The sequence below is a fragment of the Oncorhynchus keta genome, chromosome 13, assembly GCF_023373465.1.
Source record: "Oncorhynchus keta strain PuntledgeMale-10-30-2019 chromosome 13, Oket_V2, whole genome shotgun sequence".
Lineage (NCBI taxonomy): Eukaryota > Metazoa > Chordata > Actinopteri > Salmoniformes > Salmonidae > Oncorhynchus > Oncorhynchus keta.
Genome location: NC_068433.1, coordinates 22,955,026 through 22,975,012, shown reverse-complemented (window position 1 = coordinate 22,975,012; position 19,987 = coordinate 22,955,026). Strand labels below are relative to the sequence as shown.

At 46.9% G+C, this 19,987-nt stretch overlaps 1 protein-coding gene across 1 annotated transcript in view; it reads right to left on the bottom strand.

Moving 5' to 3' along the window:
- dnah2 (dynein, axonemal, heavy chain 2) overlaps positions 1 to 19,987 on the bottom strand; it is a 244,930-nt gene that overhangs the window by 211,234 nt on the left and 13,709 nt on the right. The window contains 4 exon segments of the mRNA XM_052459726.1: positions 3,967 to 4,124; positions 16,332 to 16,523; positions 17,054 to 17,292; positions 19,419 to 19,529. Coding sequence (XP_052315686.1) covers positions 3,967 to 4,124; positions 16,332 to 16,523; positions 17,054 to 17,292; positions 19,419 to 19,529 — 700 coding nt within the window.

Sequence of the window (19,987 nt, the reverse complement as noted above, 5' to 3'; positions counted from 1 at the left end):
ATATACATCATCTATCCATGAACATCCTTATGATATACATCATCTATCCATGAACATCCTTATGATATACATCATCTATCCATGAACATCCTTATGATATACATCATCTATCCATGAACATCCTTATGATATACATCATCTATCCATGAACATCCTTATGATATACATCATCTATCCATGAACATCCTTATGATATACATCATCTATCCATGAACATCCTTATGATATACATCATCTATACATGAACATCCTTATGATATACATCATCTATCCATAAACATCCTTATGATATACATCATCTATCCATGAACATCCTTACGATATACATCTATCCATAAACATCCTTATGATATACATCTATCCATGAACATCCTTATGATATACATCTATCCATGAACATCCTTATGATATACATCTATCCATAAACATCCTTATGATATACATCTATCCATGAACATCCTTATGATATACATCTATCCATAAACATCCTTATGATATACATCATCTATCCATGAACATCCTTACGATATACATCTATCCATAAACATCCTTATGATATACATCTATCCATGAACATCCTTATGATATACATCTATCCATGAACATCCTTATGATATACATCATCTATCCATGAACATCCTTGCGATATACATAATCTATCCATGAACATCCTTATGATATACATCATCTATCCATGAACATCCTTGCGATATACATCATCTATCCATGAACATCCTTATGATATACATCATCTATCCATGAACATCCTTGCGATATACATCATCTATCCATGAACATCCTTATGATATACATCTATCCATGAACATCCTTATGATATACATCATCTATCCATGAACATCCTTATGATATACATCATCTATCCATGAACATCCTTGCGATATACATCATCTATCCATGAACATCCTTACGATATACATCATCTATCCATGAACATCCTTATGATATACATCATCTATCCATAAACATCCTTATGATATACATCATCTATCCATGAACATCCTTGCGATATACATCATCTATCCATGAACATCCTTACGATATACATCATCTATCCATGAACATCCTTGCGATATACATCATCTATCCATGAACATCCTTGCGATATACATCTATCCATGAACGCAAAGTGACCGCAAGAGACAGGTTGGAATGAACAAATGAAATACGGGACAAATCAACCTTTTCTTTCGTAATTAGTGGTGTTTGAATGTGTTGATAAAATGTGGGACATGATTATTTGGTTGCAGGACGCTGGACAACGGGCCAAAATGCGGGACTGTCCCGCACAATCCCGGACAATGTGTTCACCCTAATCCCCTCCTCCCCCTTGTCTCTTATCCTCACCTAGCCGGGGATGGCTCTTATGAGAGCGGATGGAATGTGCTTCATTCTTTGAAGGTGGCCATCTCGCAGAAGGACAGAGGCATCCCAGTTCAAAGATAACGGAATAGTGAAAGGACACTAATTGGATCTGAAACATTCTTGGCTGTAAATGGTTCCAACACCCCACTCTTATACTTAACTTGTCTCCCGGAAGATACCACACAACCACATCGCAGCAGCTCTGTCTTATGCTAAGATACAGTATTGGGTGATATGGCTAGCCTCAATGTACAGTACCAGTCAAAAGCTTGGACACACCTACTCATTCAAGAGTTTTTCTTTATTTTTACTATTTTCTACATTGTAGAATAATAGTGAAGGCATCAACACTATGATATAACATATATTTTGAATTGTCAAACACTGTTTTTGGTTACTACATGATTGCAAATGTGTTATTTCATAGTCTTGATGTCTTCACGTTTATTCTTCAATGTAGAAAATAGTACAAATAAAGAAAAACCCTGGAATGAGTCGGTGTGTCCAAACTTTTGACTGGTACTGTAGATATGACAGGGCTCCCATATGAATCCCTAAACAAACCCTGTGTATGATACTACTGGATAGAGGGCAGAGAAGGGATCACTGAGAGAATCAAACATGACAATCATCTCTGCAGCACTCCACCAATCAGGCCTTTTTGGTAGAGTGGCCAGACGGAAACCACTCCATAGTAAAAGGCACGACAGCCCGCTTGGAGTTTGCCAAAAGGCACCATCCCTACGGTGAAGCATGGTGGTGGCAGCATCATGCTATGGGGGTGTTTTTCAGCGGCAGGGACAGGGAGACTAAAAAGCCAAGACAATGCACAATGCACAAAGCCAAGACAATGCAGGAGTGGCTTCGGGACAAGTCTCTGAATGTCCTTGAGTGGCCCAGCCAGAGCCTGGACTTGAACCCGATCGAACATCTCTGCAGAGACCTGAAAATAGCTCTGGATACTTATGATGAGGGAAAAAACGAATGTGGAAAAAGTGAAGGGGTCTGAATACTTTCCGAATGCACTGTACTGTATGTCTCTAAATGGTTCTGTTCATGAGGTCCTTTAGAGCCATGTTTGGCTGCACCAGTCCCACCCTATACTATAGACTAGTGCCTAGTCACTAGGGTACAGGGGAGTATCATAGAGAGAGTAAATGCTGTAGTCATCAGCTATGCTATGGGGCTTTCACCTCCCCTCCCATCCCGCCCCTCTCCCCCTCCATTGATCGGGAACTAAGCACTCTCTTTAATTGGGTGGATGGGGTTGATCGCCCGTGCGGACGGCAGCGGCCCTGAGGAGTATTGGAGCCGTGTGTGTGTGTGTCTGTGTGTGTGCGGAACCATTTGGCCTCTGTGCTACCATTGAATAAAGCTGGGGCCCCGAGGCCCTCAGAGCAATCACACATCACACACCCTGGCGGCCATAATGAAGTGAAGCTAGCCTCCCCCACTACCACGCCTGACAACGCTGAGCTGAGGCTGAGCTCGCTGACTGACAACTGAGAGGAAACAACCAAAGTTCCCATTTTCGTTCTCCCTCACTCTCCCTGTCTTTCTGGATCGCTCTCTCGCTCTCAATCTCTCTCCAAACCCCCGGCCCAACTTTCCTGAAACCAACAGGTGAAGAAACTGTTGACGAACTCTCCTGCTCAGGTTTGAGACTTAGTTCCTTAGCAAGGTGCTGTCATTCACCTTGTCAAGCTGCTCATTGAAGCTCCACTATAGGATAAGCTGATGTAACTTCACGCAAAAGCTCCTTTATAAGCTGGGAGACAGACGCGCTGCTACGCTATTTGTAGTGAGGTGCTGTCGTTCCCTAGTGCGTTCGCCATCACTTTGAAGTGAGGTTGCTCTCATCTGCTGTCAATACGCAGAGGAGCTGCAGTAGCTAGCTGAAGTGCGTTGTTGCCATCACTATGCAAGGAGACACTGTCGTTTTCCTCAGGAAGAGAAGGGACGTCTATAAGCTTTACGTTCAGCAGGAAGGTGTAGGAACTTGGATTAGGTGTCATTACACATGCAATTATTAGTGAGTGATGTTGATTAATTGTACAGTGTCTCTGTGTGTGTGTGTGTGTGTGTGTGTGTGTGTGTGTGTGTGTGTGTGTGTGTGTGTGTGTGTGTGTGTGTGTGTGTGTGTGTGTGTGTGTGTGTGTGTGTGTGTGTGTCAGAAAAGTATAAAAATAAGCCTTTTGTGAACTAACACTCGCACATGACTATCTTCCTTCTTACTAGTTCTGGCTTTGCTGACAGCTACGTTGAGGAAATATTTACTATGACTGAGATAGGTTGTTGTCCCATCTAGCTATTTTAATATGACTGCATTAACTGTAAGTCGCTCTGGATAAAAGCGTCTGCTAGATGACTCAAATGGAAATGGAAATGTGTGTGTGTGCATTTGCTGTGTGAAACACATTTGGGTGTGTGTGTGTGTGTGTGTGTGTGTGTGTGTGTGTGTGTGTGTGTGTGTGTGTGTGTGTGTGTGTGTGTGTGTGTGTGTGTGTGTGTGTGTGTGTGTGTGTGTGTGTGTGTGTGTGTGTGTGTGTGTGTGTGTGTGTGTCTCTCTCTGTATGTCCTTACTTATGGTGCAGCTGTGAGGCGTGCAGGTAAAGCTCCTTCCAGGCCAGGCAGCACTGAATGCAGTCGTTGAGGGTCTGCTTGCTGGACACCACATAGCCTTGAAAGATCCTGTCCAGGGAGATATCTCTGCAGCACAGCCGGATAATCTCATTACTCATCTGGAACAACAACAACAACAACAACACAGAAATGATCAACAACATCAACAACAGAGGCAAGATGCAAGACACCACATTACCAGTACGGCTTGTGTAATACATGAGTAGAAATGACTTAGGTCTTGAGTTATGTATAGAGCCTTGAGTTATCCTGATTACTAGACCTGACCAGGAGAAACTCAGGCCCCTAGTTACCATGATGTAGCCTCACCAGGAGAAACTCAGGCCCCTAGTTACTATGATGTGGCCTCAACAGGAGAAACTCAGGGCCCCGAGTTACCATGATGTAGCCTCACCAGGAGAAACTCAGGCCCCTAGTTACCATGATGTAGACTGACCAGGAGAAACTCAGGCCCCTAGTTACCATGATGTAGCCTCACCAGGAGAAACTCAGGCCCCTAGTTACCATGATGTAGCCTCACCAGGAGAAACTCAGGCCCCTAGTTACCATGATGTGGCCTCAACAGGAGAAACTCAGGCCCCTAGTTACCATGATGTAGCCTCACCAGGAGAAACTCAGGCCCCTAGTTACCATGATGTGGCCTCACCAGGAGAAACTCAGGCCCCTAGTTACCATGATGTGGCCTCAACAGGAAAAACTCAGGCCCCTAGTTACCATGATGTGGCCTCAACAGGAGAAACTCAGGGCCCCTAGTTACCATGATGTGGCCTCAACAGGAGAAAATCAGGACCCCTAGTTACCATGATGTAGCCTCACCAGGAGAAACTCAGGCCCCTAGTTACCATGATGTGGCCTCAACAGGAGAAACTCAGGCCCCTAGTTACCATGATGTGGCCTCAACAGGAGAAACTCAGGGCCCCTAGTTACCATGATGTAGCCTCACCAGGAGAAACTCAGGCCCCGAGTTACCATGATGTGGCCTCAACAGGAGAAACTCAGGCCCCTAGTTACCATGATGTAGCCTGACCAGGAGAAACTCAGGCCCCTAGTTACCATGATGTAGCCTCACCAGGAGAAACTCAGGCCCCTAGTTACCATGATGTAGCCTCACCAGGAGAAACTCAGGCCCCTAGTTACTATGATGTGGCCTCAACAGGAGAAACTCAGGGCCGCTAGTTACCATGATGTAGCCTCACCAGGAGAAACTCAGGCCCTAGTTACCATGATGTGGCCTCAAAAGGAGAAACTCAGGCCCCTAGTTACCATGATGTAGCCTCACCAGGAGAAACTCAGGCCCCTAGTTACCATGATGTAGCCTCACCAGGAGAAACTCAGGCCCCTAGTTACCATGATGTAGCCTCACCAGGAGAAACTCAGGCCCCTAGTTACCATGATGTGGCCTCACCAGGAGAAACTCAGGCCCCTAGTTACCATGATGTGACCTCAACAGGAGAAACTCCGGGCTCCAAGTTATAGACTAAAATAATTCCTGGTCAAGTCATTTGGCCAAGAAAACCCCCCAAAAAAGCTAATCTGTGGAATTCATCAAAATAATCTACAGATACCTCCCCTTACCCTTCCCTCTCTCTCTTTCAACTCCAAGTCTCCAGTCCAAGTGTAACATTTTGTTTTGTTTGGCGTATGTATGATTCTTCATATTCATAAAAGCCAGGTTGAAGGTCCTGGTATCCCCCCCAGGGTTGGATCGCACCAGATGTATGCAGATCTGTTCTGTGCAGCCTGGCCGGCTCAGACTCTTGATGCAGGTGTGGTTTGTATAATTATACCACGCAAAGAGAGAGAGAAAAGGCCTATCCTTTAAAGGGGTAGTGTATAATTCCACCAGGCTCACATTTCAAGGTTTCATAAACCCCCTATTTAATGTGGTGTGCTTGGTGTCAGTCAGCCACTGCTATCCTGTCTGTCACTGTAATGGGTGCGTGTTGGTGGCAGGGAAGTCAGGCGCAGGAGAATCGAACTTGGTATAAACGGAGTTGTTTAATCAAAAAACTCCAAAACCAAAATAACAAAATAAATAACAGTGGGTACAAAACCCGTCGCGCACCAACACATAATACACAAACATACAATCAAACAATCTCCGATAAGGACATTAGGGGAAACAGAGGGTTAAATACACAACATGTAATTGATGGGATTGGAACCAGGTGTGAAGTAAAACAAGACAAAGCCAATGGAAAATGGATCAGTGATGGCTAGAAGGCCGGTGACGTCGACCGCCGAACACCGCCCGAACAAGGACAGGAACCGACTTCGGGCGGAAGTCGTGACAGTCACACTCACATAAGCACAGGTAGGATATAGGGGAAGGGACGGAAAGTGGGGTAGGGGGGGAAGAAACAGGAGTGAAAAAGTGTGAGAGAGAGGAGGGAGAAGGGACAGGAGAGAAAGAGAGAGACAGAGAGAGAAAAAGGGAGAGGAATAGAGAAACAGACAGACACAGAAAAAGAAACAGAGCGACAGAGAGAGAGAGAGAGAGAGAGAGTGACAGAGAGAGAGAGAGAGTGACAGAGAGAGAGAGAGAGAGACAGAGAGAGAGAGAGAGAGAGAGAGAGAGAGAGAGAGAGAGAGAGAGAGAGAGAGAGAGAGAGAGAGAGAGAGAGAGAGAGAGAGAGAGAGAGAGAGAGAGAGAGAGAGAGAGAGAGAGAGAGAGAGAGAGAGAGAGAGAGAGAGTCAAAGGGAGGAGAGTAATTATTGGGGAGTGGGTACAAAACCCGTCGCGCACCAACACATAATACACAAACATACAATCAAACAATCTCCGATAAGGACATTAGGGGAAACAGAGGGTTAAATACACAACATGTAATTGATGGGATTGGAACCAGGTGTGAAGTAAAACAAGACAAAGCCAATGGAAAATGGATCAGTGATGGCTAGAAGGCCGGTGACGTCGACCGCCGAACACCGCCCGAACAAGGACAGGAACCGACTTCGGGCGGAAGTCGTGACAGTCACACTCACATAAGCACAGGTAGGATATAGGGGAAGGGACGGAAAGTGGGGTAGGGGGGGAAGAAACAGGAGTGAAAAAGTGTGAGAGAGAGGAGGGAGAAGGGACAGGAGAGAAAGAGAGAGACAGAGAGAGAAAAAGGGAGAGGAATAGAGAAACAGACAGACACAGAAAAAGAAACAGAGCGACAGAGAGAGAGAGACAGAGAGAGAGAGTGACAGAGAGAGAGAGAGAGTGACAGAGAGAGAGAGAGAGAGAGAGAGAGAGAGAGAGAGAGAGAGAGAGAGAGAGTGACAGAGAGAGAGAGAGAGAGAGAGAGAGAGAGAGAGAGAGAGAGAGAGAGAGAGAGAGAGAGAGAGAGAGAGAGAGTGACAGAGAGAGAGAGAGAGAGAGAGTGACAGAGAGAGAGAGAGTGACAGAGAGAGAGAGAGTGACAGAGAGAGAGAGAGTGACAGAGAGAGAGAGAGAGACAGAGAGAGAGAGAGAGAGAGAGAGAGACACAGAGAGAGAGAGAGAGAGAGAGAGAGACACAGAGAGAGAGAGAGAGAGAGAGAGAGAGAGAGAGAGAGAGAGAGAGAGAGAGAGAGTGACACAGAGAGAGAGAGAGAGAGAGAGAGAGAGAGAGAGAGAGAGAGAGAGAGAGAGAGAGAGAGAGAGAGAGAGAGAGAGAGAGAGAGAGAGGAAGGAGTCAAAGGGAGGAGAGTAATTATTGGGGATGATGTATATAGTGGCGTATGTGGAATGACAGCTTCCCTTTCATTTCTCTGATCAGTGGTTTAATCCTGACAGAGGAACAGCGGGCTGGGGAGCTGAGCCGCCCTGCTCTGTGTGTGTGTGTGTGTGTGTGTGTGTGTGTGTGTGTGTGTGTGTGTGTGTGTGTGTGTGTGTGTGTGTGTGTGTGTGTGTGTGTGTGTGTGTGTGTTCGAGTGCTCACGGCACCAGGAAAATGTGTTCTACAGGCAGATTACACCACCAAGCAAATGCCGCTTTTAATGAAGGAGGGGGAGAGAGAGGAAAAACACAGGAAATTAAATTGATATGTAAATGACAGAAATGATCATTTGGCCTGAAGGTGGAGAGTGCTACAGCATTAACCAGCTTATGAGTTAATAATGATCTTCTTTTTTTTCTTTGACAGAAAAGAATGGAGAGAAAGAGAGAGGAGGAAGAAGAAGAGCGATGAAGACAACAAACTGCCCAAGTAAAGGAAACACTTGAGTAAATGAGGGATACAAAGTATATTGAAAGCAAGGGCTTCCACACAGGTGTAGTTCCTGAGTTAATTAAGCAATTTCAATCCCATTATGCGTAGGGTCTACAGCGTTGTTTGCTTCAATAGTATAGTTTTCCTTCCCAGAAAACACATTAGTGCAACACATTCGCCAGAAAATAGCTTAATTTTCATCAGATGACAACGGAAGTGCAACACTATTTGGCTGGCAGCCACACAACTAAATGAGCTTACAATGAAAAAGCAAGATATTTTTTGCCAAAACAATGCATGGCTATTATATTTCTAATCTTTATCATAGAAATGTTTTGCTTGAAGATATACTTGCGTCTTACTGGAGAAAAGTAGGCTACACCGAGAAAAGTACCAGAGAAAAGTAGCGGCCCATCAGTCAGAGTGCTGTCTGCTGATAAGAATGCCTTTTGGTGAATTCTCATCCAAGTGGAGGAGTGCAACTGAAGCACAGAATTTGTCTGATGCCGAGCAGAAATTACAATAAGAAGCATTTTAGATCTGCGTTTACAAAACTCAGCAAGATATTAACGCGACCTCTGTTATAATAAATGACCAGTTGCCCATTATTTTGGCTATCGTGGCAAGAAGAAAAGATATCATGACTTTGAAAGAGGGGCTCCACCAGGCACTGATACCACTAACTTTGTTGCAGCATCACACAACAGAATACATTTGAGTCATCATCTTAAATAGCCATTATCAAGTCATTCACAATGCTTTTTTAATAAGTGTAGGGCGCTATAAAATCGGTGTTGTGGAGAACGCAGGCAGAATCACGGAATCCAGACATTAAAACGGAATTCAACAATATTCAAAACATTTATTGAACTTAGTATTATATAAATACTGAACAAAAATATAAACGCAACATGCAACAATTTCAAAGATTTGACTGAGTTACAGTTCATATAAGGAAATCAGTCCATTTAAATAAATTCATTAGGCCCTAATCTATGGATTTCACATGACTGGGCAGGGGTGCGGCCATGACTGGACCTTGGAGGGCATAGACCCAACCGCTTTGCAGCCAGGCCCACTCACTGGGGAGCCAGGCACAGCCAATCAGAATGAGTTTTTCCATACAAAATTTATTACAGAAAAAAATACTCCGGTCGACGCACTGCCACATTCTCTAAAACGACATTGGAGGCAACTTATGGTAGAGAAATGAACATTACATTATCTGGCAACAGCTCTGGTGGACATTCCTGCAGTCAGCATACCAATTGCCACCACCCTCAAAACTTGAGACATCTGAGGCATTGTGTTGTGTGACAAAACTGCACATTTTAGAGTGGCCTTTTATTGTCCCCAGCACAAGGTGCACCTACAGTATGTAATGATTATTCTGTTTAATCAGCTTCTTGATATGCCACACCTCTCAGGTGGATGGATTATCTTGGCAAAGGACAAATGCTCCCTAACACGGATATAAACAAATTTGTGCACAAATTTGAGAGAAATAAGCTTTTTGTGCGTATAGAAAACTTCTGGGATTTTTGATTTCAGCTCTTGAAACATTGGGCCAAGACCTTACATGAAATAAGATAGGAAGTTACATACAGGGTCAGTATCAAAACCAAATGTACAATGTGCAGGGATAATGGTGTATTTAAGGTAGATATGTACATATAGGTGGGGATTAGGAGAAAGCCTTCTGGTAGATGGAAAGGTACCCCAAATCCTTATTGATTGAATGTTAACTACAAAGTAGCCTATGCCTACCTGGCAGAATGATAACATGATTCTTTGCATCAATCCAGTTGAAATAAAAGGGTAACTACATCCATAAATCTTCATTTGTTCGATTTTTCCCAGACCTCAAAAGCGGTCACCTGATATGGTTTAAGCATTGTTGTGGACATACAAAAAACAAACAAAAAATTGGGAAAAACTAAATGGGAGAAAACGGAATCAGGAATACTTTTTTTACTAAATGTATAGGGCCTTATAGACTACTGAGAAGGTATTTAATAAATACGTTGCTACATCATCCAGGCAGGAATGCATGATTAAAATATATTCATATGCAACTTAATCCAGTGATTGTCATGAATTTGGGGTTGACAATTAGGCTATTTCTTCTTTTATATTTTACTGTCAAAACAGGCCTTCAGAATTTTCCTTCATCTTTATGTGCACTAATATTATATATAGGTCTAATTAAATTGGTGCTAATTCCCCACCTGAGGAGATGGACACTCAAAACACTAGATCGCTAACTCTAAATACACTACAAGACTAAAAATATGTGGACACCTGTTCGTCAAAAATCGAATATCTTTAATATTTTTTTTACCTTTATTTAACCAGGCAAGTCAGTTAAGAACATATTCTTATTTTCAATGACGGCCTGGGAACAGTGGGTTAACTGCCTGTTCAGGGGCAGAACGACAGATTTGTACCTTGTCAGCTCAGGGGTTTGAACTCGCAACCTTCCGGTTACTAGTCCAACGCTCTAACCACTAGGCTACGCTGCCGCTCATAATTCCAAAATCATGAGCTTTAATATGGAGTTGGTCCCCCCTTTGCTCCTATAACAGCCTCCACTCTCAATGTTGGAACATTGCTGCGGGGACTTGCTTCCATTCAGTCACAATAGCATTCGTGTGGTCAGGTACTAATGTTGAGGGGTTAAGCCTGTATCACATTTTGCATTCCAATTCATCCAAAAGGTGTTCGATGGGGTTGAGGTCAGGGCACTGTGCAGGCCAGTCAAGTTCTTCCACACCGATCTCAACAAACCATTGTCATGCTGAAACAGGAAAGGGCCTTCCCCAAACTGTTGCCACAAAGTTGGAAGCACAGAATAGTCTAGAATGTCATGTATACTGTAGCATTAAGATTTCTCTTCACTGGAACCTAGGTGCCTAGCCCGAACCACGAAAAACAGCCACAGACCCTTATTCCTCCTCCACCAAACTTTACAGTTGGCACTATACATTAGGGTAGGTAGCGTTCTCCTGGCATCCGCCAAACCCAGATTTTTGTGTCGGACTGCCAGATGGCGAAGCGTAATTTATCACTGCAGATAAAGTGTTTCCACTGCTCCAGAGTCCAATGGCAAGGACCTTTTCAGGCCTTCATCATAGCGCTTGATGGTTTTTGCGACTGCACTTGAAGAAACTTTCAATGTTTTTGACATTTTACTGATTGACTGACCTTCATGTCTTAAAGTAAGGATGGACTGCCATTTCTCTTTGCTTATTTGAGTTGTTCTTGCCAAATAATGGACTTGGTCTTTTACCAAATAGGGCTATCTTCTGTATAGCACCCCAACCTTGTCACAACACAACTGATTGGCTCACACGCATTAAGATGGAAAGAAATTAAACAAATTAACTTTTAACAAGGCACACCTGTTAATTGAAATGCATTCCAGGTGACGACCTCACGAAGCTGGTTGAGTGAATGCTAAAAGTGTGCAAAGTTGTCATCAAGGCAAGAATCTCAAATATAAAATATATTTTGATATTACAGAAAGGAGGAGATACAAATCCCATTGGGCAATGAATGGAGAAATGCCCCACCCAGCTGACTGTTGACCCATCGCATTCACATTGTCATGCTGCGTCACACATTTTTTTTTAATGGTATATTCTTTTTTTATTTCACCTTTATTTAACCAGGTAGGCCAGTTGAGAACAAGTTCTCATTTACAACTGCGACCTGGCCATGATAAAGCAAAGCAGTGCGACAAAAGCAACAACACAGAGTTACACATAAACAAGCGTACAGTCAATAACACAATAGAAAATAACTATTTAAAAATCTATGTACAGTGTGTGCAAATGTAAAAGAGTAGAGAGGTAGGCAATAAATAGGCCCTAGGCCCTTAATTTATCATTAATACTGGAGTGATAGATATGCAGATGATGAGATACTGGGGTGCAAGAGGGTAAGTAATAATATGGGGATGAGGAAGTTGGGTGTGCTATTTACAGATGGGCTATGTACAGGTGCAGTGATCTGTGAGCTGCTCTGACAGCTGATGCTTAAAGTTAGAGAGGGAGATATAAGACTACAGCTTCAGAGATGTTTGCAATTCATTCCAGTCATTGGCAGCAGAGAACTGGAAGGAGAGGCGGCCAAAGGAAGTGTTGGCTTTGGGGATGACCAGTGAAATATACCTGCTGGAGTGCGTTCTACGAGTGGGTGTTGCTATGATGACCAGTGAGCTGAGATAAGGTGGGGCTTTACCTAGCAAAGACTTATAGATGACCTGGAGCCAGTGGGTTTGGCCACAGATATGTAGTGAGGACCAGCCAACGAGAGCAAACAGGTCGCAGTGGTGGGTAGTATATGGGGCTTTGGTGATAAAATGGATGGCACTGTGATAGACTACATCCAGTTTGCTGAGTAGAGTGTTGGAGGCTATTTTGTAAATGACATCGCCGAAGTCAAGAATTGGTAGGATAGTCAGTTTTACGAGGGTATGTTTGGCGGAATGAGTGAAGGAGGCTTTGTTACAAAATAGGAAGGTTGCTAAGCAAATCGTCACGCAATCCCTTCTCAAAGTCAGTGTTCCAAAAGCTATACGATATTCCAAAGCTTTACGATATTACAGAGAACAAGTTCATTATCTCACATCTTGGAAAATATTTGCAATGCTGTACGTCTTGTTAACGAACTTTGTGCTAATGTTCTGTTTTTGAGCTAGCGCCCAACTGAATCCCATTCACTCCTTGAAATAGAGCTCTTCTTGTTCCAGAATCACCCAGAATGCACTGCGCAGCCCATTGACAACTTATGGGCAATGTACACAATGTACACAATGTGCATTAATACGACTCTAACGTAGAGTCGTATTCCCATATCCTCAAAATGATCTCTGCAGGAAAGCAACGTTACTCTGCTCTCACTCTGGGCAGAGAAGCCGTTTATAGCTCAGTGGCAGAGACGAACTGCAAGTTGACCTCGGTGAGTAAGACTCCTAAATTGATAATGCATTTTGTTTAGGCGATCTTACAGCTAGCTAGCTACTTTGGTATTATTGTGGGTAACTTTGTTGCCTAGCTAGCTAGCCAGCCAGCCCAGAGAGAGTGTCACATTCTGACCATAGTTCCTGTGTGTTTTCCTTGTTTTAGTGTTGGTCAGGACGTGAGCTGGGTGGGCAATCTATGTTGTATGTCTAGTTTGTCTAGTTCTATGTTTGGCCTGATATGGTTCTCAATCAGAGGCAGGTGTTAGTCATTGTCTCTGATTGGGAACCATATTTAGGTAGCCTGTTTTGTGTTGGGTTTTGTGGGTGGTTGTTTCCTGTCTTTGTGTTCTCTGCACCAGATAGGATTGTTTCGGTTTTGCCACATTTGTTATTTTGTATTTGTGTTCATGTTTAGTTTTCTTATGAAAAAACATGAACTCTAACCACGCTGCATTTTGGTCCTCCTTTCCTTCGACGGAAGAAAGCCGTTACAGAGAGAGAGCATTGCATTGTTGATTTTTCAAAAGTTTCTACCAACCAACCTTCTTATAAAAACTAAATGAAACATTGGTTCACAAAAAAACGAATTCTTCACATATTAATGTTATTTAATACGAATTAACACGGTTAATCATAGGAATTAGTGGTTTCGGGTGGATTATCCCTTTAATACTCAGAAAATGTATGTCTGAATCCTATTCACTCGTGCATTAGTCGACCAGTGTCCATTGGGATGCATTGACTAGTCAACCATGAGCATGTGTATATTCATCAATTACCGCTAGTTCCAAAATGATCATACTACTTCAGCTATTATTATACAGGGTTTATTATTTTGTTTTTCTGTTTTTCTCTCTGGGCATTAGCGGAAACAGTGTCCGACAGTCACAAGGCCATGGCCTCAGGGTCTGTGGGCTTAGAAAATGACATTAAACCAGACATTGTTGTGTTCTCTCTCCAGCAGCACAAAGATATGCAAGAAATGAACACAATGGTTAGTGAGGCCCCTGCAGCAGGGAGGCAAGGCGAACATACACATGCACACACAGGCAAATGTCCACACGTGCACCCCCCCCCCCACACACACATTAGATCTATACATACGTGCACACAAACACACACTGCTGCTACCATGAGTCAAATGATTAGAAATGATTAGCCAAAAACTCAAACACAACAGAAACCACATCAGACAGAGCTGGTTCTACTCCAGCACTCAGAAAGAGAAAAAACAGGTTGAATCTTCATTTTCTTTTTTTTTTGCTGAAATTTTACACCAGTGGAAGGAGAAAAGCCTCTCAACCATGAGACCAGTGAAAATGTAGTGAGAGTGGTGGTAGTGGACACACACACACACACACACACACACACACACACACACACACACACACACACACACACACACACACACACACACACACACACACACACACACAGCTGGTGATACATGAATAACTTGGGGTCATTAGAGTTACATAAAACAGTCATATTTTCTCCGTTCCTTCCCTGCCAATGACAACAGTGGCGGTTGGGGGTTGCTGAGCGGTTGCTGAGCGGAGGGAGTGGCGGTAGACGAGCCAAGTCTACGAACCAGCTAGTGTGATCCAGGTCATTGGTCACCAATGATGCCTTCAAACTCCCGGCCTGCTCTAAACAGAATGCCTTTATGCAGTGGTTCCACAGTGCACATACTGCAGCAGCAAAAATGGTTGTAAAAACCATGGCTTTCCTTTCCTTTGGAGGCATAGTAAAACGGAGGCTCGGAGGGCAGAGAAAAAGCCCCGTCGCGTCGTAAAAATCACAGAGAGGAGCCTAAAGGACATGTGGATGGACATAAAAGCACATCTGTGATGCTTGGCGCATGGGACCGCTTCAGTCCGTGTGAAGTTATCAGCATATTATATTATAATAAACAGAGAAAAACACCTTGCTAAAACAAACTGCTATTTAAAATAAGCATTCATTTCCCCAAAACATTATTGAACAGAAGGTCCACTATAACTTCTTTGTAAGTTACACCAGCTACTTTCTAGCTGGTGAGGAAACCGTGACAACAGAACAGACTTGGGGTTGCATCTCTCTCTCTCTCTCTCTCTCTCTCTCTCTCTCTCTCTCTCTCTCTCTCTCTCTCTCTCTCTCTCTCTCTCTCTCTCTCTCTCTCTCTCTCTCTCTCTCTCTCTCTCTCTCTCTCTCTCTCTCTCTCTCTCTCTCTCTCTCTCTCTCTCTCTCTCTCTCTCTCTCTCTCTCTCTCTCTCTCTCTCTCTCTCTCGTGGAGAAGGAGAGAGAGATGGAGAGATGGATGGAGAGACCCAGGCATTTTGTCTGAGGCTGCGGAGGTGTTGGATGAAGGCTGATCTGACCCGAGCAGATCAGGAAGACTTGAGAGAGGGAGGGAGAGAGAGGGGCTCCTTTGAAACCTGCGTGGCTGGCGGGCCTTTGAGCTAGGTTATGTTTCTCCCCTCCCCACACCCCCACTAACCCCAAGGAAACAATTAGATCAAATGTTTTGTGCCAGTCAGTCTCTCTCCTTGATGTATTATCAAAGGGCTGGAGAGAGAGAAAAGGAGTGAGATGGAGGAAGGGGAAAAAAGGGAACTAGAAAAGGAATACGGTCGGTGGGACAGCAACAAACGATTCCAGCGCCGGGAGAGGGGAAGGTCAGGGCGTAATTATGAGAGGTTAAACGCTTTTCCCGGCTTCGCCTGTCTAGGAGATGGAAATAAAAAATGTCGGGATAGTAAAACGAGTGTGGCCCTCTACTCGGCTAACATGGAAGGGGTGGCGTGGCTGTGATCTGTACATGTTCTCTCTCTCTCTCTCTCTCTCTCGCTCTTTCTCTCTTTCTCTGTTACTACAAGCTGATCCCTTCTCAGAGGAACAGAGGGGCAGTAGTGCGCTCTGATCGGAGTGCCGAGTAACATGAGAGAGGACCTGAGGGCCAGCTGATTGGTTGGAAATATATTCTCAGGAGGAGCGGTAAATGGTTGGAGTTAGGGCGGGATATGACTGGGTGTCTCAGTGAAGCAGGGTTAGGGTCAATTCCATTTCAATTCTTCCGTCAATTGATTCAAAAATCGAATTGATCCCAACCTTTCACTGGAGTGAATCTGACAGAGAGAGGGTCCATCCCAAACTATACAAAAACGCAACGGTTTCTCTACCTTTCTGAAGAGAGCGGTGAGTCTCTCGCGGGTGTTGTAGTAGACAGAGTTGACCCAGATGAGGCGGATGAGGTTGAGGATATGAGCCAGCTTGGGAACCACCTCTCTGGGCTTGAGCTGAGCCATCTCCTCACATGGCTCCCTCAGCAGGGACAGGAAGGACAGGTTGGACTGGGCTTGGAGAGAGCCATCCTAGAAACACAGGCATGGCGTCTCAAATGACACCCTATTCACTACGTGGTGCGCTACTTTCAACCAGAGCCCTAGTAGGGAGTGGAGAGGTAGGACTTGGAATGAGGGTATTGGTTTGAGGTGAACTTTGGTGAGCTGAACTCAATTTCAACGACTTATGAATAGAATAATCTACAGTGTCTGAATTCAGAATTCTTGTATAATCAGGCAATTACCAATATCTGCTCTATGCATGCTAGCCTGGTCCCAGATCTGTTTGTACTGTCTTGCCAACTCCTATGGTCTCTGTCACACCAGGAGTTCGCAAGACAGCACAAACACTGGGACCAGGCTCTCTGTACGCTTTCTCCCCTGTGTGTATGTGTGTGTGTGTGTGTGTGTGTGTGTGTGTGTGTGTGTGTGTGTGTGTGTGTGTGTGTGTGTGTGTGTGTGTGTGTGTGTGTGTGTGTGTGTGTGCGTGCGTGCGTGCGTGCGTGCGTGCGTGCGTGCGTGCGTGCGTGCGTGCGTGTGTGTGTGTGTCTGCTTGGCACCTGGATCTGCTTGGCCAGCTTGCAGAAGGGGGGTACGTAGGAGGACTTGGAGAGCTGCAGTGTGGTCTGGACGTGACGGACCCCGGGCTTCTGCAACTGCTGGCTGATCCCAGAGAGGTCGGCACAGCGACTCCTCCAGAAGGAGATCTCCTCCAGGGGTCCAGAGCTGTCCCCCGTCTCCACTGTCTCCTGAGCATTCAGCACCTCCTTGATCTGACGGGTCCAGTGTATCATCACCACTGGGGAGGAGAGGGGATGGGGACAGAGGGGAGGGGAGGGGATGGGGACAGAGGGGAGGAGAGGGGATGGGGACAGAGGGGAGGAGAGGGGATGGGGACAGAGGGGAGGGGAGGGGATGGGGACAGAGGGGAGGAGAGGGGATAGGGACAGAGGGGAGGAGAGGGGATGGGGACAGAGGGGAGGAGAGGGGATGGGGACAGAGGGGAGGGGAGGGGATAGGGACAGAGGGGAGGAGAGGGGATGGGGACAGAGGGGAGGAGAGGGGATGGGGACAGAGGGGAGGAGAGGGGATGGGGACAGAGGGGAGGAGAGGGGATGGGGACCGAGGGGAGGAGAGGGGATGGGGACAGAGGGGAGGAGAGGGATGGGGACCGAGGGGAGGAGAGGGGATGGGGACAGAGGGGAGGAGAGGGGATGGGGACAGAGGGGAGGAGACGGGATGGGAACAGAGGGGAGGAGGGGGATGGGGACAGAGGGGAGGAGAGGGGATGGGGACAGAGGGGAGGAGAGGGGATGGGGACAGAGGGGAGGAGAGGGGATGGGGACCGAGGGGAGGAGAGGGGATGGGGACAGAGGGGAGGAGAGGGGATGGGGACAGAGGGGAGGAGAGGGGATGAGAGGAGAGGGGAGGAGAGGGGATGGGGACAGAGGGGGAGGAGAGGGGATGGGGACCGAGGGGAGGAGAGGGGATGGGGACAGAGGGGAGGAGAGGGGATGGGGACAGAGGAGAGGAGAGGGATGGGAACAGAGGGGAGGAGAGGGGATGGGGACCGAGGGGAGGAGAGGGGATGGGGACAGAGGGGAGGAGAGGGGATGGGGACAGAGGGGAGGAGAGGGGATGGGGACAGAGGGGAGGAGAGGCGATGGGGACCGAGGGGAGGAGAGGGGATGGGGACAGAGGGGAGGAGAGGGGATGGGGACAGAGGGGAGGAGAGGGGATGGGAACAGAGGGGAGGAGAGGGGATGGGGACAGAGGGGAGGAGAGGGGATGGGGACAGAGGGGAGGAGAGGGGAGGGGGACAGAGGGGAGGAGAGGGGATGGGGACAGAGGGGAGGAGAGGGATGGGGACAGAGGGGAGGAGAGGGGATGGGGACCGAGGGGAGGAGAGGGGATGGGGACAGAGGGGAGGAGAGGGGATGGGGACAGAGGGGAGGAGAGGGGATGGGGACAGAGGGGAGGAGAGGGGATGGGGACAGAGGGGAGGAGAGGGGATGGGGACAGAGGGGAGGAGAGGGGATGGGGACAGAGGGGAGGAGAGGGGATGGGGACAGAGGGGAGGAGAGGGGATGGGGACAGAGGGAGGAGAGGGGATGGGGACAGAGGGGAGGAGAGGGGATGGGGACCGGGGGAGGAGAGGGGATGGGGACCGAGGGGAGGAGAGGGGATGGGGACAGAGGGGAGGAGAGGGGATGGGGACAGAGGGGAGGAGAGGGGATGGGGACAGAGGGGAGGAGAGGGGATGGGGACAGAGGGGAGGAGAGGGGATGGGGACAGAGGGGAGGAGAGGGGATGGGGACAGAGGAGAGGAGAGGGGATGGGGACAGAGGGGAGGAGAGGGGATGGGGACCGAGGGGAGGAGAGGGATGGGGACAGAGGGGGAGGAGAGGGATGGGGACAGAGGGGAGGGGAGGGGATAGGGACAGAGGGGAGGAGAGGGGATGGGGACAGAGGGGAGGAGAGGGGATGGGGACAGAGGGGAGGAGAGGGGATGGGGACAGAGGGGAGGAGAGGGGATGGGGACCGAGGGGAGGAGAGGGGATGGGGACAGAGGGGAGGAGAGGGGATGGGGACAGAGGGGAGGAGAGGGGATGGGGACCGGGGGGAGGAGAGGGGATGGGGACCGAGGGGAGGAGAGGGGATGGGGACAGAGGGGAGGAGAGGGGATGGGGACAGAGGGGAGGAGAGGGGATGGGGACAGAGGGGAGGAGAGGGGATGGGGACAGAGGGGAGGAGAGGAGCAGAGAAGGGACGGACAGAAGACTTTTAGATGAGGGTGAGGATACCAGAGGACAACAGAGTCAGGTACATTAGGAGTAACATGAACTGGAAAGTGAAAATGTTGTGATATTTATGACAATACTCCGCCGACAGCTTCACACACACACGCACACTCCCCAGGCTTACTCTCCAGTCTCTGCACCAGCTCCTTGTCCTTGCTGGCCACCTCCGGGCTACGCTGCAGGGCCTCCATAGGGATATAAAGCACTGTGTTGCCCACCAGCTTGAACCTGGTGTCTGCACACACACACACACACACACACACACACACACACACACACACACACACACACACACACACACACACACACACACACACACACACACACACACACACACACACACACACACACACACACACACACACACACACATTAATATATGAAACGCCATCTAATCATATTATGTTGTTGACAACCATGCAGATCAAGCATGCAGAAGCATTAATATATTTGATTTCCAAGAAATACAGCCATTTGAAATGGACTTCCTAGAAAACGGCTGGTGTTGTATATCTCTAGAACAGTGTTAAGGATAACAAAGGTAGCTAATGGTTCAACACTGTAACGTGTTGCCCTCCGTCACGTAGACGACGCTCAAATATCTAGGACTTCGACACGAACCAGGGCAAACCAACGTTCACTACTTCTACTGTAGCCCACCGAGTAGAGGTCAGCGGAAGCAGATCCCCGCAT